The sequence below is a fragment of the Schistocerca cancellata genome, chromosome 2 (genome assembly GCF_023864275.1).
Source record: "Schistocerca cancellata isolate TAMUIC-IGC-003103 chromosome 2, iqSchCanc2.1, whole genome shotgun sequence".
NCBI classification, from domain to species: Eukaryota; Metazoa; Arthropoda; class Insecta; order Orthoptera; family Acrididae; genus Schistocerca; species Schistocerca cancellata.
Window position 1 is genome coordinate 699,945,245 of NC_064627.1, and position 25,392 is coordinate 699,970,636.

Below are 25,392 nucleotides of genomic sequence, written 5' to 3' on the forward strand. Positions count from 1 at the left end.
CTGGAACCGCGCGACCGCTACGGTCGTAGGTTCGAATCCTGCCTCGGGCATGGATGTATGTGATGTCCTTAGGTTAGTTAGGTTTAAGTAGTTCTAAGTTGTAGGGGACTGATGACCTCAGATGTTAAGTCCCATAGTGCTCAGAGCCATTTGAACCATTAGTGCCTCTGGTTCATCTTACATAAAGATCGAAAGGATAAAATATTGGAAATTAAGGCTTGTACAGAGACATACAGGTAATCATTTTTCCCACGCTACGTTTGTGAGTGACACGGGCCAGGGAATGGCTAGCGGTGGTGTAATGTAAGCTCCGCCTTGTACTGTGTAGTGGCGTGCGGAGTATGTATGTAGATGTAATGAATATATATGTGTAAATACTTTTATGTCGTGTATCTTAAAATGTACACACGTCACTTTGTTGATAGTGTTTTTTCTGTAACGAGCAACCTTCCCACAAACACGTCACAAACTTTACGACCTGATGTTTTTTGCTTTCTCTTAATTCACCACTAAGCGGGTTACACCTGTCAGTACAGACTAACCGTTTCGCATCCACGCGCTTACGCTACAACACCTGAGCTGCTGCCCAGGGGAAATAAGAATTAATGGCTTGCTCTTGCCACATGAACACTCTGCCAGTCACTTTATTGTGAATAGCAGAGTAATTACGTAGGTACTACCTAACCTAACCTAACCTAAAAACATACGACGTGTAGTGGGTATAATTAGTGGTGTGCAAATGACAAATTCTGATGGAGCGTTGTTCAGTACATCTTCCTCAATCACCAATAGAAATATCTGCACCTATACACATTACGCCCTCTATATTTGCTGGAGGATCGAGACATGCAACAGTATTCCACATATGTACGTTGAGCGCCAAGCCATGCCAAAGTATTGTTCAGGCTTCCCGTTAAAGCACTGCATCCGTATGGCGAAGCCGCCTGGACGATGCTTGTTCCCCGTCTCTCGCTTTTTACGTGACTCGACTTCACTCGGCTGGCAGTTCCCCCACGCGCCTTGTGACAGTAATAACTCTCAGCTGCGACCCCGGCACCTGGCTAAGAAAACGTGGCAGTTAGCTACACCACAACGCAGCACAATGTGTGAAGGTGAGTAAAGATAACTCATCGCGCAGGCGCATTCTACCTCTCGCAATTTCTGCTCGAATGGGCACAGCTGACAAGGAACCACTTGAGTGAGAGGTCGCAAAAAGGCCAATGACGTTCACGGCATTCGACGCCCCACATATTGTCTACCAGGCAACCACAATGTTGGCTGCTAATGGCAACAGGGGGCGGGACTGGAGGTATCCAATGCTGAGCACAGCATGAGGCTACGGAGCGTAGTTGATCTGCTTTGTCGTCGAATAACTCACAACGATGCTAGAGAGCCAGTGGTGTTAACACAAAGCAGAGGTATGGCAACGATAAACAAACCACACTCTGCATTATACACACATAAAAAAAGTTTTGCATCACCTCGGTTCTGAGAGTTCCGGAACCTGTACAGAAAATTGTAATAGACATCAACATGAACATCATTTCCACCCTTTTTATTGCTTATGAAAACCAAACATTGCATGTTGTACCACCATACAGCGAGACCTTCAAAGGTGGTGCTCCAGATTGCTATACACACCGATACCTCTAATACCCAGTAGCACGTCCTCTTGCATTGATGCATGCCTGTATTCGTTGTAGCATACTATCCACACGTTTATCAAGGTACTGTCGGTCCAGATTGTCCCACACCTCAACGGCGATTTGGCGTAGATCCCTCAGAGTGGTTGGTGGGTCACGTCGTCCATAAGTAGTCCTTTCCAATCTATCCCAGGCATGTTGCCGGCCACTGTGGTCTCGCGGTTCTAGGCGCTCAGTCCGGAACCGCGCGACTGCTGCGGTTGCAGGTTCGAATCCTGCCTCGGGCATGGATGTGTGTGATGTCCTTAGTTAAGTTTAAGTAGTTCTGAGCTCTAGGGGACTGATGACCACAGATGTTGAGTCCCATAGTGCTCAGAGCCATTTGAACCGTTTTGAACCAGGCATGTTCAATAGGGTTCATGTCTGGAGAACATGCTGGTCACTCTAGTCGAGCGATGTCGATATCCTGAAGGAACTCATTCGCAAGATTTGCACGATGGGGGCGCGAATTGTCGTCCACGAAGACGAATGCCTCGCCAATATGCTGCCGATATGGTTGCTCTATCGGTCGGAGGATGGCACTCACGTATCGTACAGCCGTTACAGCGCCTCCTATGACCACCAGCGGCGTACGTCGGCCCCCCATAATGCCACCCCAAAAGAGCAGGGAACCCCCACCTTGCTGCACTCGCTGGAGAGTGTGTTTAAAACGTTCAGCCTGACAGGGTTGCCTCCAAACACGTCTTCGACGATTGTATGGTTCACGGCATATGTGACACTAATCGGTGAAGAGAACGTGATGCCAATCTTGAGCAGTTCATTCGGCATGTTGTTGGGCTCATCTGTACCGCGCTGCATGATATCGTGGTTGCAAAGATGGACCTCGGCATGGACGTCGGGAATGAAGTTGTGCATCCTGCAGCCTATTGCGCACAGTTTGAGTCGTAACACGACGTCCTGTAGCTGCACGGAAAGCATTATTCAACATGGTGGCGTTGCTGTCAGGATTCCTCCAAGCCATAATCCGTAGATAGCGGTCATCCACTGGAGTAGTAGCCCTTGGGTGGCCTGAGTGAGGCACGTCATCGACAGTTCCTGTCTCTCTGTATCTCCTCCATGTAAGAAGAACATCGCTTTGGTTCAGTACAAGACGCCTGGACACTTCTCTTGTTGAGAGCTCTTCCTGGCACAAAGTAACAATGCGGACGCGATCGAACCGCGGTAGCGACCGTCTAGCGATGGTTGACAACACGAGCCATGTACCTCCTTCGTGGTGGAACTGATCGGCTGTCGGACCCCCTCCGTCTAATAAGCGCTGCCCATGCATGGTTGTTTATACCTTTTGGCTGGTTTAATGACATCTCTGAAGAGTCAAATCGACCGAGTCTGTGATACAATATCCACAGTCAACGTCTGTCTTCAAGAGTTCTGGGAACCGGGCTGATGCCAAACTTTTTTGATGTGTGTATCTACAAAAACAGTTGCTGAAGTTGACGTTTCGTCAGAAAGGAAACCAAGGAATTTCGCAGACTGAGAAAGGACTGGCAGATGAAATAGTAGGCTTTCTGCAATATGTGCTGGTGGAATGTGTGGTGTCGTATACGCTCCACTGAGCAGACAACGCCCGTGAGGAGCACAATGATGACGATAATTGTTTAACAAGTGAAACTGATATTGAAACAAGTGTCGAGCCTTATAGTTCACCATCCTTATCATACAGAGTGCCACGAATCTCGTCTCCAGTGAAACGTAGTGAAGGGCAATCGTTCTTTAAGTAGCGGGCACTAAACATAATTACATACCTGGAAGGTTATCAGCAGCATACTAAAAAAAAAAAATTGCGAACAGATTTCGAATAAGTCCACAGCAATACAACCGTGTAGTGCATAAGAAAAACTACGAATATTCAAGGGAGGACAAGGTGCACTTGTTACAAAAGTTGGTGTTCGGCCCTTTCAACGATGCTCGTTACAATTTACAGGATGTGCATGATAGTGACCTGCTATGTTATGCACATAAAATTGCGCGTGACGTAGATTACAATGATTTCAAGGGATTAGTGGATGATTCCATAACTTCAAACAGTGCTACAGAATTTGAAGAAGTAAGATAACGAAATTTCAAACAAAGCGTCAACTTGACGGTGCACGGCAAACTCCGGAATGGGTCCGAAAATTTGTAACTGAAACGAAGAAACTTATCACAGCGTTCAGAAAGGATTTTGTTTTCAGCTGCGACCAATCTGGATTTGAGGAGGACATGCATATGGAAGGAACCCCGGAAATTGGAGGTGCCAAGAGGATTGTATCAAAATCAACTAGCTTCAATGCCTTAACGTATTCGCATACAATTATGCCGACTGTTAATGTGGATGGTTAATTGGCTGAAAAGTTATTTACTGTGCTGCGAGAAATTGGAGGCGCTCTGTACCCTATTATTCTTTCTCGTGTGCGTGATCTTGCAAGGGGAGTAGGAAATAGTTACATAACATCAAGCAAGAGTGGGAAAATTGGCGTAAGAGAACTACAACTATGGTGTGAGCACGGGTTTTGTCCAATAACTGGTCCAAATAACGGTGTATTTGCTTGATTCTTGGTCTGTGATTAAAAATGATACTCTTTTAGAGCAAACTATTCCTTCTGAAAAGTGTGTGACATTGCAATTCATATCACCTGGAACCACGGTACAAATTCAGCCTCTGGAGATCGTTTCTTACCTGCCTATACAACACATTATCGCACTATGTCCAGCTACGCCTTGAATGATAGCCAGTTTCACGATAAGCTCCACGACAGATTGTTTCGCATTCGGTTGCATGCCATGAAGTTCCATCAGTTCTCGCCCTCCCCTTACACTGGTATTATTCAATATGCATTCTTTAAGAGTGGATGCCTGACTGAAAGTCATGCGTGCTTCGTAACTCCCAAGAGTTCGCCTTCGGTCTTGATGGCGCGAAACTTTGGGGTCACTGTGGAGCGCATTTTTAATTCGGTATCCATGGTAAAAGATAATTGTTTGTATTAAAATTTCTTGGGTGCCGACGATGTCCATTTTGTGAAGTGTAATTCTCATTTTCTGGCGCCCTGTTGATGCACATGATTAGCCATTAGCAGCCAATATTTTTCCTATCATAACTGTTAACACAACACTTTCAAATGAGTGTTACTGAAGACTGAACTTGTGACCTCGCACTCAAGGGGTTGCTTTGCAATGGCAGGGTGGCAGCTTGAGGTCGGCTCTTTAAGGCGGTGTTCTCGAGGATGGTGCTCTGCCTTCGACTTCCGGGGAACTGTCCGTGCATCGTCTTAAATACGGTACCGGCAGAAGAACACGTAACAGTCTGTGAACACGTGAGACGGCTAAAGCAAGTAGACCCGCGCTGGCTCCTCCTCCTAGTGGGTATTTGGCTGCCGCCTGTCGGTGCGCCGACTGCTTCTGGTCTCAGCGGCGGCACTCAGAGTTGCCCGTGATTATATACCAATATTCCTGTTGTCGTCCGGAAGTACTAGTGTTTTGGTTCTTGCTGACGTGGCCCCTACGATCCCGGTTTTCGACTACCTACAACGTTGTCGTGTCATGCTGTCGGGCTATGAGCTCCGTCACAGCAACTTCTTTACCACGCTCTCCGCAAAAAATACTGAGTGGAAAGAACAACTCTAAAAAGGAAGAGATCAAACCATCTAACCTTCATTAATATGAGTATATAACGAAGTAGAAAAATGTTTGCATGATGCAACAAGTCGATCTACCCCTCCTTCTAACGTTTTGAATTCCCCATCTACACTACAGGACTCAGTAAGGGTTAATCTCAAAGTTAAAATGGCTCCCATTCTGTAGTTTAATGTGAACGGTTATAACACACAATTGGAGGGATCAAAAATGCTAGTAAGAGCAAAGCTTTCAGGACACGCACTTAAAGACCACGGATAAACTTGTGTTGCGAGGATTTAACCTGCGTAGGAATGATAAGCTAAGTGGTGAATGAACAAAGAGCGGTGTAGCTATGTTCATCAATGAAACATTCCACTACTTGCACATCACACTCACCATTGAGTTGCATGTGGAGGAGTCTTATAGTCGTCTTGTAGTGTACTCAGTGTACATCCCACCGCGGAACCCTCCTGACAGCAAAACACTTACTGATTTCCTTAGATAACTGCTCTACCCGTTGCTATTAGTCGATGCATCAATGTACACAATGTGCTCTGGGACTCCTCTACCGTCCATCCCAGCGGTCGAGTAACTGGGAGGCTGGCAGTGTCAGGAGGAGGTGTGCCTACTACTGGGTCGTTCTCCGCTGCAGATCTGTCTCTGTGCTCCCTGCCTTCGCAGACACCGTAACGTGGTAAGCGGTGAACAGACTACATTCAATTGACCACTTTCCAAAGAGGCTTCATCTAGGTGAGACAACAACGCTCAATGGAAGGTCACCAAACTGCATGTTCACCAGAGCGAAGTGGCCGTTGTACAGCCAACTGTCCGTTTCCAACACCGTGACAGCACGCAGGAGTGCGTGGGTCACATCGCAAGAAGAAAAGACGTCCCCTGGTGGAACGAGGAAAGTCGGTTACAACGAGCCGCATTGTATATGTTTAGGAAAAGAGAAAGTGGAAACAATCTTGCAACCTTTTGGCAAGCGAGGGCTAAGGCTAGGCGAATCATAAAGAGGAGAAAACGGAGTGGGTGGGCAGAAATTGTAACATCCCTTAACTGTGCCTCATGAGCAATGGAGGTATGGGCGTAAAAGTCTAGGCTAAACATCTGCCATATTAAACAATGGTTTTCTCCAAAAAAAAAAAAAAAAAAAAAAAAAAAAGGACAGCGCCTAGACTTTTTATTTGACTTCCAACTGTTACATAAATTATCATTTCTGCCACCATAGGCAACGTCAGGAAAAACACAGATTAGAGTTCTCTTCCAACAAATCGAAGTCATATAACTATCCTTCCTCCATGTGGGAACTATAGTTTACACAGGACTCGATAGTTTTCACTATAAGACGCAACGACGCCTAAACGTTGAGGCTCAAAAAGTCCTCCTATGACTGTTCAATACGATCACTTATCTTTCACTGGAGCCCTGTCAAGTAGCGCAAGTTGAATTATAACCATCTCATATTACAGAACTAAGGATCAGAAACACAGAGGAAAAACATTGCGTCACCTACGTGCACTTACAATGTTTTCCCGGAAGATGCGCCAACACTCAAGTGCTGAAATTTTTCTAAGTGTATCTCATCTATTAACACAACTAGGAGAAAGATTTCAGTTGTACGCGTTCTATTTTCAGGTCTGAATTTCGCAGACTGCTGCAGGCAGCATACCTCAAGGGCCTGCTGGTGGCGTCTTCGGTGTTCATGGAGAGATCCTCTCTTCTCGTGACGCTGCTGGCGCATTACCTGGCTGGCGAAGTCGCCGGTCCTGAGAAGGTACGAGTGGTCCGCCTTGCATCTGACCTCGTTCCTCTTCCATATACCAAACGAGAACGCAATTTTGTTCTTGTTTCAGATATTCGCGATGGCCCAATTCTTCAATATTCTCAATCTTTGTCTGGCGACGATGTTCCCCTGGGCAATATCCAGTCTGCAGGAGGCTAAAGTATCCTTTCAGCGCATAGAGGTACGTAGCAGACTCTCAGACATCAAACGACAAAACAATTTACATTTTACTGACATCAGTTTGGCCACGAGAAAGAAATATTAAATACATCTCTGTTTTGATGCATGTTCTTATGTGCACGCGTGATACGAACGCGCAATCTACACACATTGCCAAGTTCGTCGTGAGCGGATCATCGAAGGAATGCCAATAACAATAACCAGAAATGCAAGTCTACAGCAAGGTAGATTTTTAGATAATAGCTAGGCACGATTCGAAGTAGCTCATACGGAGTACTATCCACACCTGTGGTGTAACGCCTCCCTCCTGAACACTAACTCTTCCGAACGTCTACCATTATTATCCAGTGATTGCGATATTATACTTATGTTATGACGGTTGTGTTCGGATTCGATGAAGACCAGTTGGATGCACATCTCCGATGCAATAGTATCGAAGGAAATTGACGGAGATCCGAAATGTGAAATGGTTTGGGTGAAGGTCGCGGTTAAAGCAGGCTCAGACATGGTAATTGGATGTCTCTATAGGCCCCCTGGCTCAGCAGCTGTTGTGGCTGAGCACCTGAAGGATAATTTGGAAAATATTTCGAGTAGATTTCCCCACCATGATATAGTTCTGGGTGGAGATTTTAATTTGCCGGATATAGACTGGGAGACTCAGACGTTCATAACGGGTGGCAGGGACAAAGAATCCAGTGACATTTTTTTAAGTGCTTTATCTGAAAACTACCTTGAGCAGTTAAACAGAGAACCGACTCGTGGCGATAACATATTAGACCTTCTGGTGACAAACAGACCCGAACTATTTGAAAAAGTTAACGCAGAACAGGGAATCAGTGATCATAAAGCGGTTACGGCATCGATGATTTCAGCCGTAAATAGGAATATTAAAAAGGGTAGGAAGATTTTTCTGTTTAGAAAAAGTGACAAAAAGCAGATTTCAGAGTACCTGTTGGCTCAACACAAAAGTTTTGTCTCAAGTACTGATAGTGTTGAGGATCAGTGGACAAAGTTCAAAACCATCGTACAATATGCGTTAGATGAGTATGTGCCAAGCAAGATCGTAAGAGATGAAAAAGAGCCACCGTGGTTCAACAACCGAGTTAGAAAACTGCTGCGGAAGCAAAGGGAACTTCACAGCAAACATAAACATGGCCAGAGCCTTGCAGACAAACAAAAATTACGCGAAGCGAAATGTAGTGTGAAGAGAGCTATGCGAGAGGCGTTCAATGAATTCGAAAGTAAAGTTCTATGTACTGACTTGGCAGAAAATCCTAAGAAATTTTGGTCTTATGTCAAAGCGGTAGGTGGATCAAAACAAAATGTCCAGACACTCTGTGACCAAAATGGTACTGAAACAGAGGATGACAGACTAAAGGCCGAAATACTAAATGTCTTTTTCCAAAGTTGTTTCACAGAGGAAGATTGCACTGTAGTTCCTTCTCTAGATTGTCGCACAGATGACAAAATGGTATATATCGAAATAGACGACAGAGGGATAGAGAAACAACTAAAATCGCTCAAAAGAGGAAAGGCCTCTGGACCTGATGGGATACCAGTTCAATTTTACACAGAGTACGCGAAGGAACTTGCCCCCCTTCTTGCAGCGGTGTACCGTAGGTCTCTAGAAGAGCGTAGCGTTCCAAAGGATTGGAAAAGGGCACAGGTCATCCCCGTTTTCAAGAAGGGACGTCGAACAGATGTGCAGAACTATAGACCTATATCTCTAACGTCGATCAGTTGTAGAATTTTGGAACACGTATTGTGTTCGAGTATAATGACTTTTCTGGAGACTAGAAATCTACTCTGTAGGAATCAGCATGGGTTTCGAAAAAGACGGTCATGTGAAACCCAGCTCGCGCTATTCGTCCACGAGACTCAGAGGGCCATAGACACGGGTTCACAGGTAGATGCCGTGTTTCTTGACTTCCGCAAGGCGTTCGATACAGTTCCCCACAGTCGTTTATTGAACAAAGTAAGAGCATATGGACTATCAGACCAATTGTGTGATTGGATTGAGGAGTTCCTAGATAACAGGACGCAGCATGTTATTCTCAATGGAGAGAAGTCTTCCGAAGTAAGAGTAATTTCAGGTGTGCCGCAGGGGAGTGTCATAGGACCGTTGCTATTCACAATATACATAAAGGACCTGGTGGATGACATCGGAAGTTCACTGAGGCTTTTTGCAGATGATGCTGTGGTGTATCGAGAGGTTGTAACAATGGAAAATTGTACTGAAATGCAGGAGGATCTGCAGCGAATTGACGCATGGTGCAGGGAATGGCAACTGAATCTCAATGTAGACAAGTGTAATGTGCTGCGAATACACAGAAAGATAGATCCTTTATCATTTAGCTACAAAATAGCAGGTCAGCAACTGGAAGCAGTTAATACCATAAATTATCTGGGAGTACGCATTAGGAGTGATTTAAAATGGAATGATCATATAATGTTGATTGTCGGTAAAGCAGATGCCAGACTGAGATTCATTGGAAGAATCCTAAGGAAATGCAATCCGAAAACAAAGGAAGTAGGTTACAGTACGCTTGTTCGCCCACTGCTTGAATACTGCTCAGCAGTGTGGGATCCGTACCAGATAGGGTTGATACAAGACATAGAGAAGATCCAACGGAGAGCAGCGCGCTTCGTTACAGGATCATTTAGTAATCGCGAAAGCGTTACGGAGATGATAGATAAACTCCAGTGGAAGACTCTGCAGGAGAGACGCTCAGTAGCTCGGTACGGGCTTTTGTCAAAGTTTCGAGAACATACCTTCACCGAAGAGTCAAGCAGTATATTGCTCCCGCCTACGTATATCTCGCGAAGAGACCATGAGGATAAAATCAGAGAGATTAGAGCCCACACAGAGGCATACCGACAATCCTTCTTTCCACGAACAATACGAGACTGGAATAGAAGGGAGAACCGATAGAGGTACTGAAGGTACCCTCCGCCACACACCGTCAGGTGGCTTGCGGAGTATGGATGTAGATGGTAGATAGATGAATTTCGTTCGCTAATGGACGATAGGTGTATTAGCTGTATGACAGTGTTGTCTATTAATCACGTTGATAATTCCAATGGAAATGATTTATTACTTAATGTGATAGATTAAAAGGTACATAGAACTGGGATCCGAACCAAAATGCTTGGGTTTCGCGGGAAATGCTCTTACACGCTGAGCTACCTCGGGTAAGGTCGAGGTCCACCCTCACAGCTTTAATTCCTCCACGACATCTCTTCTACTCTACAAACTTCACAGAGGCTCTCCTGCATACCTTATTGGACTAGCAGTCTTGGAGAAAGAATATTCTCGGGACGTGGCATAGCCTAGCGATTGTTCCTAGTACGTATCTTTCACTCTGCAACTGAGTGTGCGCTGGTTTCAAAGTTACTGGCACATTAAAACTTTGTGGCGAAGTAGATATCGAACCTAGAAATTTACCTCGAGAAATATTGGCATCGTTTCCACAGCCTATCAAAACACATCCTGAATATCTCAACTTACATCGCCTCGAGTCTTCATTGTCGAAAGAAATTCACTTAAAATTGCTATTCTAGACAAACATTACTTCATTTTTAGTCAGAAAGCTAGGCTTCGGTTTGAAAGTAGATCAGTTACGATACGACATAATTGTTTGACTACATGATATCGCTATAGGATCTAACTATTGGAATTGTAGTAGACTTACCACATTACACTGCTACCTTCAGTCTTCTCTACAATCTCTTTTGAAACGTGTGAGCGTTGATATGTTCGATTTACTGTCCGAATGGCGCCATTAAACTGATGTAGATCTTTGTCTGCCTTTCTTACACGTTGTTTAGATATATTTCCCATGTCAGCAGTTCAGGACCGAATGACTACAACATCTTTCGTGACCTTAGTACTTACATATTACACAGTACGCGTTAATTATATGTTTTAGTTGAACCACAACTTTCTTACGTGTGGAAGATTCAACTAGATATTGTCGTATTTCAATTAAAATTTTAGTGGCTTTCTATCAGTTCCACTGAACACTCTCCCCATTTTTTGACTATCGTCATTATAATAGCGTCGTTGTCATTAGTACATACCTCTGACACTTGATAAAATCGAGCCTGTAGCCAGGAAACCTAAAATCTATCCTTCGCTTGTGTGCTTCAGTAACGCGTAATAGTTGTTTCTCGCACGTACGTGATAACCCATATTATTTCACAATAATGTTCGTCGTTTCCGCAGGTAATATATGGATAACTTACGGCGCCTATACGAGGCTAAATAAAACAACCTCCTATTGCTTTTATGGATAGTGTATTTCACGTCATCGAATTTAGATTGTCTTTAAATTTATCAAAGGGGTCTGAAACTGACAAAAGCATCTGATTATTAATCTAAGTCTCTTATTATTCTCCTTATAAGTCCCTCGATGGATTCAGTTTGGATCTCGGAATACCTTACTTTTCCAGTAAACACATCCGTTCTGGGAAGTTTATCCGCACAGCGTATGTTCTGTTTTGGTTACGTACTTCCGCACGCCAGTGGTAACACGTGGTGATTTAGTCATATAAAACAGTACCGCGGCGTCACATATGGCTTGTCTCGTGGAAAAATATTTACAATAGCAATGAGCAAGGTGTCTCGCTAGATATCTTGATCCGAAACCGATACAGCCTGTCTGCGGTTGTGACGGGGGGCGTACAAAATGAAGAAGTCGATATTCTTGCTAAGAAAATCACTAGATTCGGAACATCAATTGATCTCACACTTTCCCCTTCTGTATTGTACCGCCTGGCACACAGAAAGCCTTTCAACAATGGTAAGAGGACTAGAAGGCGTCTTAGTTCTTCAGCCTGTTATTCCATGTAGACCCGGCTCTCACGCTTTTCACCCACCCAGATGGCTGATATCCGCTTTCTGACGCGTAAGATTTATCCACTGAAGTTTTGCAGTGCAGCTTCTGTGCACTGTAATTAACCCAATCCCATTCTGTGACTTCACTAACACAATAGAAGGTGACATAAATCGCGTCCTCTTTTCATGTGCAACATAGGAGCGCCACAGACAATCGTTTTTGCAGCAATAACATCGTCTGAACGTAGAGTTTCCCACGAGAACCCTCATTATTCTTTCCTTCATTAATTCCATATACGTATAATAAAAAGAGCTTGCTACATATATACAGGCTGCCAAGAGACTTTTGTAGTAATAACGCAGCACTGGGAGCTAGGTTAACAGTCGTTTTATGTTAAAATGTATTTTATATGTATAGTTATTTCAACTTAAACGTTGTATATTTTTATCGGTGACGAGCCTACTCTTTTCGTTTTACTTCTTCAATTTGTTGTGCCACAGCAAATAACTCTGGTAAACAACTTTCTACGATTCAACACAGGGTGTCAAACATATTTGTTAAAGATGTATTTATATACTTATATTTATGCCATAACTCTATCGTTTATCGTTTAATAGTGGTATGTTGTTCCTCTGTCTTTTCATTTGACTTACCAAAATCTATTGTTCAATATTTTATTTGAATGCCTAACAGCAGCAGGTGCCAAAAGCCCTTTGTGAAACACGTATCTGTATGTTCTCATATTATATCAATTTAATACTGTACGCTAATTTATACCTATTAGCTGGCTGAACGGTTGTTAGGGCAGCTCACCTCCTAGTCTACACTGTGCTAGCGTCCTTATCTCCACATACCTGTTACATCCACCTGAACCTGTTTACTACCATAGTCTCCCTCAACAACTTGTAATATCCCCTCTCCCTTCTCTGTCTTGTCTTTATTGCCGAAATGATGCCTCAGGATCCGTCCTAGCGAGGTGTCCGGGTTGAGTGGTGGACATGACACCCTAATTCATTAAAGAAATCCGTATTAGCTATGCTAATACACTCAACCCTCCCTTTAATTACCACAGTCCCTATCATGCAACAGACAATTTAGGGAGCAAGTTATGATATGGTCTTGTTTGTGGTCAGTTTAAGAGTTGTGCCCTTGACATAACTCTGTTTATGATAATTTAATAGCTGATCACCGATAATAAAGGTGAAATTCAACTACTAAATAACATAAAAATATTAGTATCACAAAGTGATATATTGCGAGAATTCCTAAATATTACGAGAGACATATATTGAATGGAACGTAAATAAGAACTGTGTAACTTCGGTAATGAGATGCTGTCTATTCACATACAGGAGCGAAATCAACTATCATGTTACAGAGCCCTAAAACTTTGAGAGTGGGTATGCCTTAACTCGTTACTGCTAACTATTACGAACAATATCAATCTGGAATGGGAGCCCTTGATACACATCACACATGCAAGCCGTGGCTGTGTATAGCGACAAGGCGACAGCGAAAGCTGGCAGGGGTCAAATGAATAAGACTACCGCGCTGGTGCTACGAGTACATTACCACCTGCAAGATGCATAAGTACATGATGAAAGGCCCCCAGAATTCCGTAAAATTAATATTTACAAAAAAACAAAAACTGAAACACCGAGTAACCAGAGGGTTGGCAAAGGCGTTAATTATGAAAGCGCGGTAAGGCGCAGACAAACGAAAACATTGTCTCATTCAATTTGTTGTACAGTTTTTTGTTTTAGATAGACACAGCCAGACTCTCTCGTATGTAGAAGGACGATGAGGATGTGCGATTTTAGAGTTGAAGTATTGCGATCTCAATGTATTATATGTGTGCGTCAATTGCAAGGTGTACAACTTTGCTTCCGCCGTTTTTTCCCCAACATTTGAGGCTTTAATGAAACAAATCGATTACAGGGGTGGTCGGAATCCGATTCCTCTAGAATGGTTAGGGGAACAGGATGTCGATGCCAGCGGCGTGGAAGTGTGGTCCCAACGTGGCGTAACCCGTGGACAGTGTCCCGCAAGGCATCCACTTTCTCATAGAGCCGCCGCGCGTTGTTGCGTATCGTCGTCTTAAGGACAATATCCGCTTCCTCACGGAGAGTGACAATTCGCGTGACTGGCGGAGCGTGCAGCATTTATCATTCAAAGTATTTTCATCTTTGGAAGCGATCCACGAGTCGATCCAATTTGTGACTTCTTCATGAGATCGGAAGTGTTGGTTAGTCAGGCCATGCGCCATTGATCTAAAGAGGTGATAGTCAGAGGGAAAAATGTCTGGAGAATACGGCGGGAGGGGTAGAACTTCCCGTTTTAACGTTTCCAAGTACGTTTTGATCTATTTTGCAACGTGGAGTCGAGCGTCGTCGTGCTGCAAAATCACTTTGTCATGTCTCTCGCTGTACTGCGGCCGTTTGTCTTTTAATGCTCTGCTCAGACGCATTAATCGCGTTCGACAACGACCACCTGTGATTGTATCACTTGGTTTTAACACCTCATAGTACACGACGCCGAGCTGGCCTCACCAAATGCAGAGCATGGTCTTGGAGGAGTGAATATTCGGTTTGGCCGTCGACATGGAAGCATGGCCGGGATATACCCATGATTTTTTACGTTTAGGGTTATCGTAATGAGCCCATTTTTCGTTTCCGGTCACAATGCGATGCAGAAATCCCTTCCGTTTTTGCCTCTGAAGCAACTGTTCACAAACACACAAACGCCATTCAACGTCTCTTGGATTCAGCTCACACGGGACGCAAGTTCCTTCTTTCTGAATGACGTCCATAGCCTTGAGACGTTTTGAAATGGCTTGCTGTGTCACTCCCACTAATCGTGCCAATTCTTCTTGAGTTTGACGCCAGTCTTCACTCAGCAGTGTTTCCAACTCCGCATCTTCGAAAACATTCTCTCTTCCACCACTACGCCGGTCTACGACGTTAAAATCACCGTTCTTGAAGCTTTCAAACCACTCACGACGCGTTATTTCACTAATTGCGTCCTTACTATACGTACTTGAGAGCGTTCTATGAGACTCATCCACTGTTTTCTTCATATTGAAACAAAACAGTAACACCTCCCGCAAATGAAGAGAATTAGGCTCGTAAACTGACATTTTCAATCAAGAACAACTTTATGATGCAGACACAAATCGACTAATGTTTGAATGAGGTTATGTTGGCCGAGGTCTAAGCTAACTGCCAGACGTCTACGATCTGTTTCTTTCGCCGCTACTTAGCGTTGTCACCAACTATCGGCAAACGGCGGAACCAAAGGTGTACACATTGTAAATAATGTTAAAAAACCGGATCAAGCATTTTACTTGTTGAACTGAAGAGAATTTTCGTGATCACGACAAGTGCCACCTGCAGCTTCAACTACGTCAGCGAAGTCCGATCGCCAAGAAGAATTAGATAAGCAGAGACATTTTAACAACGCAACCATATTCATATTAATTTTTTAAAATTTTACGCGCGTTCAGCTCGGAGCACAGGGATGATGTTACAGCTGCTGTCAGTGGCGGCCTGTGCCCGTGGATAAAGACCCGACTGAAACAGTGCGGGCGAGAAGCGACAAACAGTACCAACTGTTGTCTCCAAGTGATAACTGACAAGGCTCTGTCTGGACTAATGTGACAGTAATACTTCTGACTCTTGTGATCACCTTGACTCTCGCTGGCCAGAAGTGAAGAACTCTAACGTTCTCTCTGTCGGTCCAGAAGTGACTTTCTGCCGAACTCCTCAACTCGCCTTCACGCTGCAAGATTAGTGTCTTATTCTCACCGTGCAGGGAACCCTCCAATCGTTTGAGGACACAGAAACGACTGCCAACCATACTCCTAGATTCTGCCATATCTTTCCCTTTCAAACCATTATAACAAATTTTCGTCCTATGGCAGGTTGTCCTGCAGATTCGGAGTGCGCTCTTTTGCGTCAGCACATGTCATACTGGTCCACCAATCAGATGGCGTTTTTCGGTTTATGTGCGGGAAAGCATAGCCCTGAAACTGCTTCTGGCTGTTGGACGGCAGTGTTCTACATTGGTGCCTTACTGTCGACCCCCCTGAAAACGCAGACATTAAAATTCTCCGAACCGGCGCAGACAATGCAGCTGCCGGGAGTTGTCTGGTAGGTGAGCGGCAGGACCCAATGCACTAAAACGATTGGCGAGGTACCGGCCCCGACGCTGTCCACTTCCCACTCCCGCTGCTTGTCTCGCTACAAGTGCCAAAAGCGCCCGTTACGCCCTGTGGTGCGACAAGCGAGCTATAGTCTGCTCTTGTCTTTCAGGTAACCGTGCCGCAACATACTGTCCAACGTCTAATAATGCGCGCCGGCTCAGCCACCCAGTACTGTCTAAAAAAAATCAAAGCCCTCACTCCAGATTTCATTACTCCAGTGAACTTAATTGGGCATCACAACTCGTCAACAAGAAAAAGTTGAATGAGGGCAAAAAAATGGGGGAGGGGGGGGGGCGGAGGGGAACAATCCACGAGAGTTTGACTTCTTTCGTCCTGTCAACTGATCTGTTATTTTAGTCAAGTTGTGCCAGACAATTCTTTTCTCACCAGTTCGACTCAGTATCTCTTCATTAATTAGCCGGCCGCTGTGGCCGAGCGGCTCTAGGCGCTTCAGTCCGGAACGGCGCTGCTGCTACGGTCGCAGATTCGAATCCTGACTCGGGCATGGATATGTGTGATGTCTTTAGGTTAGTTAGGTTTAAGTAGTTCTAAGTCTAGGGGACTGAACACCTCAGATGTTAAGTCCCATGGTGTTTAGAGCCATTTGAATCATTCATTAATTATTCGACCTCCTTCTGTAGCAACAGATTTCGAAACATTCTATTCTGTTCTGTGCGTACTGTTTGCCCTTCATGTTTCATTTCCGTCCAAGTTACATTAATTCAAAAATGACTTCGTAACTCTTAATTTTGTTTTAGGTATAATATATTCTAGAGTTTAACTGTGTTTGATCAAATAAAATACACAACTACACTCCTGGAAATTGAAATAAGAACACCGTGAATTCATTGTCCCAGGAAGGGGAAACTTTATTGACACATTCCTGGGGTCAGATACATCACATGATCACACTGACAGAACCACAGGCACATAGACACAGGCAACAGAGCATGCACAATGTCGGCACTAGTACAGTGTATATCCACCTTTCGCAGCAATGCAGGCTGCTATTCTCCCATGGAGACGATCGTAGAGATGCTGGATGTAGTCCTGTGGAACGGCTTGCCATGCCATTTCCACCTGGCGCCTCAGTTGGACCAGCGTTCGTGCTGGACGTGCAGACCGCGTGAGACGACGCTTCATCCAGTCCCAAACATGCTCAATGGGGGACAGATCCGGAGATCTTGCTGGCCAGGGTAGTTGACTTACACCTTCTAGAGCACGTTGGGTGGCACGGGATACATGCGGACGTGCATTGTCCTGTTGGAACAGCAAGTTCCCTTGCCGGTCTAGGAATGGTAGAACGATGGGTTCGATGACGGTTTGGATGTACCGTGCACTATTCAGTGTCCCCTCGACGATCACCAGTGGTGTACGGCCAGTGTAGGAGATCGCTCCCCACACCATGATGCCGGGTGTTGGCCCTGTGTGCCTCGGTCGTATGCAGTCCTGATTGTGGCGCTCACCTGCACGGCGCCAAACACGCATACGACCATCATTGGCACCAAGACAGAAGCGACTCTCATCGCTGAAGACGACACGTCTCCATTCGTCCCTCCATTCACGCCTGTCGCGACACCACAGGAGGCGGGCTGCACGATGTTGGGGCGTGAGCGGAAGACGGCCTAACGGTGTGCGGGACCGTAGCCCAGCTTCATGGAGACGGTTGCGAATGGTCCTCGCCGATACCCCAGGAGCAACAGTGTCCCTAATTTGCTGGGAAGTGGCGGTGCGGTCCCCTACGGCACTGCGTAGGATCCTACGGTCTTGGCGTGCATCCGTGCGTCGCTGCGGTCCGGTCCCAGGTCGACGGGCACGTGCACCTTCCGCCGACCACTGGCGACAACATCGATGTACTGTGGAGACCTCACGCCCCACGTGTTGAGCAATTCGGCGGTACGTCCACCCGGCCTCCCGCATGCCAACTATACGCCCTCGCTCAAAGTCCGTCAACTGCACATACGGTTCACGTCCACGCTGTCGCGGCATGCTACCAGTGTTAATTACTGCGATGGAGCTCCGTATGCCACGGAAAACTGGCTGACACTGACGGCGGCGGTGCACAAATGCTGCGCAGCTAGCGCCATTCGACGGCCAACACCGCGGTTCCTGGTGTGTCCGCTGTGCCGTGCGTGTGATCATTGCTTGTACAGCCCTCTCGCAGTGTCCGGAGCAAGTATGGTGGATCTGACACACCGGTGTCAATGTGTTCTTTTTTCCATTTCCAGGAGTGTATTTGAGTTGTCGACTCATTTGTCATTTTGCTTGACGTAAGAAAATTGGTTTGTTTATAATCTACTCATTAGGTCTAATAACTCTATCTTCCAATTCTCTATGCGTATTGACCATGTTTTAAGATGCAGTTGATTGTGTGTTTACTGTCAGCTGATGCTCTTTTTACTGCGGTTTTATCATTTTCATATCTAGCCATAGTACAGGCATTTTATTTGGTTTTAATCACTAATACCATATGGAAGAAGATTATCCGACCAAAACATTCAGAGTTCACATACTGTTACTATCCAAGCTCATAATTAATGACAGACAGACTATAGACGAAGTAATGAAACCACTGGAGAGAAGGAGGAGGATTACAGGATGATTCAATGATTGGTGTAGAGGTGGAGCCAACAAGAGAAAAGCAACCGAAGTGCTATGGCTGACAAACGAAAACGATGAAAGAACAATGTTGGGATACGTCGAAGCAGCTTCTCGAAAAGGTCCTCCGAGCAGAAAGGCTCGTTAGCAAGACAACAATGGCAGAAGAAGATACAACGGTAAACAGTAGGTAATAGAAGAGACTTTTACAGAATAGTCAGGTTCTTTAATAAAGGATATAACGCAAGGACTCACGTGATCAAAGATCAAGCAGGACAAACGATAACTAATGAGACGAAAGCTACGGAGGAATCGAAAAACTATTTCGAAAACTCCTAAGTATGGACAAAACCATCAACGATACTACGACGACAGTCGAAAAAGAAGAACTGTGCAGAGATAACAGAGTGATGGTACCAACATTGGAGGATGAATTGCCAAGAATGGAAGAGGTAGGAAAAGTCATAAAAATGCTGGAGAAAGGAAAGGCACCAAGAATAGATGGAACACTTCCAGAGATGCTGAAAGAGGGACGAAATACCCTACAGGAGTCCACTGTCTGATGCGTTTAATTTAGAGGATAGAAAGAATTCAGACAGAATGGAAGCAGTCTGTCATCTGCACGGTACTTAAGAAAGGAGATCCAATGAGATGCAGCAACTATAGAGGACTTGCCTTACTATGTACAGCTTATTCTGAACAGATTCTGAGCACGCTGTTGCTGAAGCGGCTAACATCATACGTCAAGGAGGTACTTACATTCCAGCAAGCAACTTTTAGAAACGGGAAGTCAGCTGTAGGTCAACTGCACAGAAGAAGGCAAGTATTACCAAAGAGAAAGGAATTTCACAGAGATGTTCACTGTATTTTTGTGGACTTCCAAATAGCATATGACACTGTAAACCAGCAAACAATATGCCAAGAAAAGTAAGAAGACTGGAGACAGGAATTAAGCTGGATGGAAGGATCAACTTCCTGGCCTGTGTGGATGACACAGTTTTAATGGCACAGAAAGATCAAGATCTGGTTCACTTGGGATGAGTGTTAATGGAAGAGCCAATGAGAGCAGGCTTGAAGATGGATATGGATAAGACCAAATACCTCATAATGAACTGGGAGAAGGATGACAGATCTAAAATCCTTGAAAGCGAAAAGAGTTCAAATTTCTAGGGGCAGCACTCAGTGGAAGGAATCAGGTAGACCAGAAAATAATGACAAGATTTCAGGCAGAAAACAGGTTAAAGTTTGCAATCGGAAAGATGCTCAAGTACCGGCTTCTATTGAGATCCACGAAGATTAAGATCTCCAACACTGTAGCGTAACGCATGATACGATACGGAGCAAAGACCTGGACTTTGACCGAAAAGGTAGAAAGAAAAATCGTGACTTGATAATGCTGTTCTGTGACAGGTTTCTGGACTAGGGGAGGCTGGAGACGGCTGGAGAAAATCGAAGAAACGTGAACTGCAGAAGTTGTACAAACTGCTGGACATTGTGTCATTGTGACAGGTGGTGGAAGAAGATATCAGAGGTAACAGGCCAAGGGACAGACCTTGAATGTCTGCATCGAAAGGATTGAAGAGGATATGAGTATGATTTGAATAGCTGGAGAAAATAGATTTACTGAAGAAGATGGAGGAGGCTGATTGTCGTGGCCAAAGACCGACTGCAGTTTGTGTGGTCAACCTAGTACAAGTAAGTATGTAAGTATGCACGAGATGTTACCCACCATTTATCAACTAGTCCTAATTTGGTAGCCAATTTGTTATCAGCAGTGAAACACTTGCATTATCACGATTGAGACCTAACTCACGGGTTGGGGTTGGGTTGTTTGGGGAAGGAGACCAGACAGCGACGTCATCGGTCTCATCGGATTAAGGAAGGATAGGGAAGGATGTCGGCCGTGCCCTTTCAAAGGAACCATCCCGGCATTTGCCTGGAGCGATTTAGGGAAATCACGGAAAACCTAAATCAGGATGGCCGGATTCGGGATTGAACCGTCATCCTCCCCAATGAGAGTCCAGTCCTAACTCACGTTTCCCACTAATTTCCCTCGTCGACGCTGCCAACAGGACTTTCTACTGAAGCCAGAGGCGCCTGCTGACGACAGCAACAGGAGAGCCACAGTGGGGGAGGTGGCTGTCTCCTTGCAGCACGTGTCGGCCTCGTGGGACGGCGCCCACCCCACCTTGGTCAACGTCAGCCTCAGTATTGCACACGGCAGTCTCTGTGCTGTTGTCGGGCCTGTTGGATGCGGAAAGGTGAGTTATTTAACTCGATAAGTTTCAGAAGTAGAATGCATATCGATTTATATCTCCGTGAAGACTAAATATGTGTAGACGTTCAAAACATCTTCGAGACCCATGGTGACAGCTTGATTTTTCGAGGTGATCACTGAAACTTTTCCTATCACTTCTTGTGCCATGTCTCTCTATCTTGTTCCCACTTGTATGAAATTTAATGAAAAATCAGTGTTCAGGCTGTAACATAGATTTCAGACCTGCGTGAGGAATCTCCTGTGCGGTGAAACTGAAATTTCGTGGCAGGATTCTTCCTCCCTGGTCTCTTGGTCCGCCACCACGGGTTTGGCGCACAAGTCTTGCCAGATGGCGAGCGTAGCAAGAAGTTCGCAAGGTAGTGTCATGGGGAGGTTTGCTCTGGGAGTCCGCTGGCCACCAAACTCCCCAGACATGAACATTATTACTCACATCTAGAATCCCTTGTAAAGTGCTGTTCAGAAGAGATCTCCACCCCCTCGTACTCTTACGGATTTATGGACAACCCTGCAGGATTCATGTTGTCAGTTCCCTCCAGCACTAGTTCAGACATTAGTCGAGCCCATGCCACGTCGTGTTGCGGCACTTCTGCGTGCTCCCGGGGCTCTACACAATATTAGGCAGGTGTACCAGTTTCTTTGGCTCTTCGATGTATAATGTAAGGATGTATTTTACCATACATTCTGCAGCATATTATAGCTGTCCATTGCGGGATATGATTGTTGTAGTTCTGATGGGGTGGCACACTGTTTTGATCGCTTCTATCATCAGATTCCTGAAATTACTATTCTTGAATTTGAATTTGGTTGCAAAGAATTAATTTTCAAGTCCGTTCTGGTGTTCTTATATATTACTCAACAAAGAAAATATTGATTGTAAGCACATCTCCCAGCCAAACTCCCCTCCACCCAAATCCTCTGCCACACTCTCCATGAGTAACGGGTCCCCAAGAATGAAGGCACCCCAGCAGGACCGCTGTCTGCAGCAACCAGCGAAATACGAGTATATTCCTCAATTACCGACTAGCAACTAGTACCAATCTGTTCTTCTTGAGATAAACTTACTGACTGCGGATGAAAACGTTTCGTCTCTACATCAGACGTTAAATAAAGAATGAATAGGTATAGAATGAAATTTTCACTCTGCAGCGGAGTGTGCGCTGATATGAAAATTCCTGTCAGATTAAAACTGTGCGCCGGACCGAGACTCGAAGTCGGGACCTTTGCCTTTAGCCGGCAAGTGTTCTACCGACTGGGCTATCCAATCACGATTCACGATGGCCCCTCGGAGCTTGGAAGGTAGGAGACGAGGTACTGGCGGAATTAAAGCTGTGAGGACGGGTCCTAAGCCATGCATGGGTAGCTCAGTCGATAGAGCACTTGTCCGCGAAAGGTAAAGGTCCCGAGTTCGAGTCTCGGTCCGGCACGGAATTTGAATTTGCCAGGAAGTTTCAATCACTAGCTATGTTCGCTAACCTTGCAGGAATAGAGAATTCATTATAATCCATGTAGCATCACCCCAATAAACTATTATGACAACACTGGTCTAACACTGTGGGCGATTTTCATCCTTGTTAGACATACGGAGCTACACATCTTCGAGAACAGTTTTATCACTGATCCTTGATTCACACACAGTGCTCCTAGAAACGTATGTACGACTCACTGCTGATACAGTAGGACACTCATTCATTTTGGTAAATGAGAACTTATAGTGTGATCGATGAATTGGCTGCCGAAATCCCTATTGTCGCCTAAGTTATAGGCCGTTTTAGCGGACGACGCGCGTTTATCGATCGAGTTTTACTTTTTACCGATGGTAGCAATATGGCGAAGGACATTTAATCTTTGGTTAGGAACCTCCGCTGTCCCTACAGCGTATTTTGTGGATTCCTTGTTATTAGCTTAACACTTCTCTTTCCTTCCATCGATTGGGCTTAGCGTATGGCCGCTTATAACTTGTTTTATTTATTAGTGTTCTAAGGTTATGACACGGGCGCATAGGACTTCAATTGTTTTGCGCCCTAAAGCAAACTCCACCACCAAGAAAACATAAAAGAAACTATATACATGCCCTAGAATGGCAGGGAACCAGAGATTGTTTGCTGTTGCATAGAAACTTTATTCCCAGTCGTAACTGCAATTACTTTGCCTACCCATTACCTGTTTTGACACTGTAGTCCACCCACAGATGTATAGCGATGGGGTCTCAAGGTTACGCTCTCAGAATACGACGATATCCTTGCGTCACATGAATGGATGCTTTCGCTAGACGACGTCTGTAGGCAGATTTCGGCGATGACTGTAGGATCTAACTGTCAACAACTGGGCAAATTAAATGCGATGGTGATTGTAATATCTTTTCTATACCCATATAACATGACCGGAATTGATTATGATCTAGGCAGCTGCCTTGAAAAACAGTTTTTGAACTACGTGTTTTCTTTTCAAAGGAGTAATGACGTATTCCCGTCAAAATCATCGGAGTCCTGAATGACAACATTTCGCGTTATTTGTACGACTGTTGCAGTTGTGCTGCTCACCACATAGTGATGATCAGCATAGTCTTCAATTTTTTCATGTCATTATAGGGGCACTTTGGCTGGATTCCCTTCAAACTCTACTTTCTTTCCCTGGAATAGCTTGTCTTTCTCCCGAAATGCTCATGGATGCGTATATCTTTACGGTGATTGGGGCCATCCTGGTGTAATTATTTCTCACATTAATATGAAATAGGTAATAGAATCGAAAAGATTGTACACTTTTTCTGAAAGGTGACCGTAACATTTACCGCACAATTAGCGAGTAACATTCTTCTCGCATATCAAAGTTTTAATATTTTCAGAGCTCTCTCCTGTACGCGCTCATAAATGAGCTGACGCCAACATCTGGAGACCTAAAGATTGGAGGGAATGTGTCGTACGCGAGCCAAGAGCCGTGGGTATTCGTGGGCACCGTGCGGCAGAACATCCTGTTCGGACAGCCGTACGACCGGATGAAGTACCAGCGAGTGGTGGAGGCGTGCGCCCTGTCCAAGGACTTTGAGCTGCTGCCGTACGGCGACCAGACGTTGGTGGGCGAGAAGGGCATCACCCTCAGCGGCGGACAGAGGGCCAGGGTCAACCTCGCCAGGTACCTCAGCCACTAAATTGTTAATAACGACAGCGCAAGAATTAAGGATGTTTGCGATAAGTTATTCTAGCAATTTGTGCCACTTGAACAATAGTTTCAATTCACACAATTTTTTGCTATGCAGTTATCAGTGCCGATTACATGTAGAAAATATGTGAATGAACAGCTAATAAGTTAGCTGTTTGCAGCGTACCAGTACTCTTCACGGCAATTCGAATAGCAAAATAAGACGTGTGTGTTGGTTACTGTGTAGTAAGAACAATATGGGGAAATGTGAGTAGTTATCTAATGGGAGACCACAGTAAGGCCTTCTGGTGTCACTTTCGCCGGCCGAAGTGGCCGTGCGGTTCTGGGCGCTGCAGTCTGGAACCGAGCGACCGCTACGGTCGCAGGTTCGAATCCTGCCTCGGGCATGGATGTGTGTGATGTCCTTAGGTTAGTTAGGTTTAATTAGTTCTAAGTTCTAGGAGACTGATGATCTCAGAAGTCAAGTCGCATAGTGCTCAGAGCCATTTGAACCATTTTTTTTTTTGTGTCACTTTCCACACTTATGCTAGTTATACTCAAGGTTATCCCTTACCGCCTAGCCCCGATAAATCACGGGCAATAGATCAATATCATCCCCACCCCTCCCAATTCTCTCTCCCCTCCCCTGGACCACTAAGATTCAAGCACACCCTCCCATTTGTACTATGATAATTAGCACACTAGAGTGGGTGGCTTCATTCTGGAGCTGTGCATAATAGGAAAAGGATCAGGATGTGGCTTCTTGTTAAAAACAAATTAATTTAGTTGTAATTACGTTAAGGTCTAGGGTGTGCGTAATTGTTAAAACGAAATTTAATTTAATATTACACGATTTTCCTCATTTGGTGCAGCAGTAGAGACGACATTCAGCCAGATATGTAAGTATATCATTTTTCAAAATTTCTCTTATTTTTCCATATTTTCTATCACTTTTATAATTTTTCAGTATTTTTCCATCTTTTCTACAATATTACATATTGTCCCAGTGAAACGAGTCTCGTCCCGTTGCTCTCGACGTCACGTCAACGTTCTATCACGCCACGTTGCATCCTCTCATGTCA

The 25,392-nt window shown here is 44.9% G+C and overlaps 1 protein-coding gene across 1 annotated transcript in view; it reads left to right on the top strand.

The window, feature by feature from the left end:
* The window catches only part of LOC126162479 (ATP-binding cassette sub-family C member 4-like), a 242,101-nt gene that overhangs the window by 128,236 nt on the left and 88,473 nt on the right, over positions 1-25,392 (top strand). The window contains exons 8-11 of the mRNA XM_049919021.1: positions 6,933-7,071; positions 7,151-7,261; positions 20,970-21,158; positions 24,018-24,304. Coding sequence (XP_049774978.1) covers positions 6,933-7,071; positions 7,151-7,261; positions 20,970-21,158; positions 24,018-24,304 — 726 coding nt within the window. The remainder of the gene's footprint in view (positions 1-6,932; positions 7,072-7,150; positions 7,262-20,969; positions 21,159-24,017; positions 24,305-25,392) is intronic.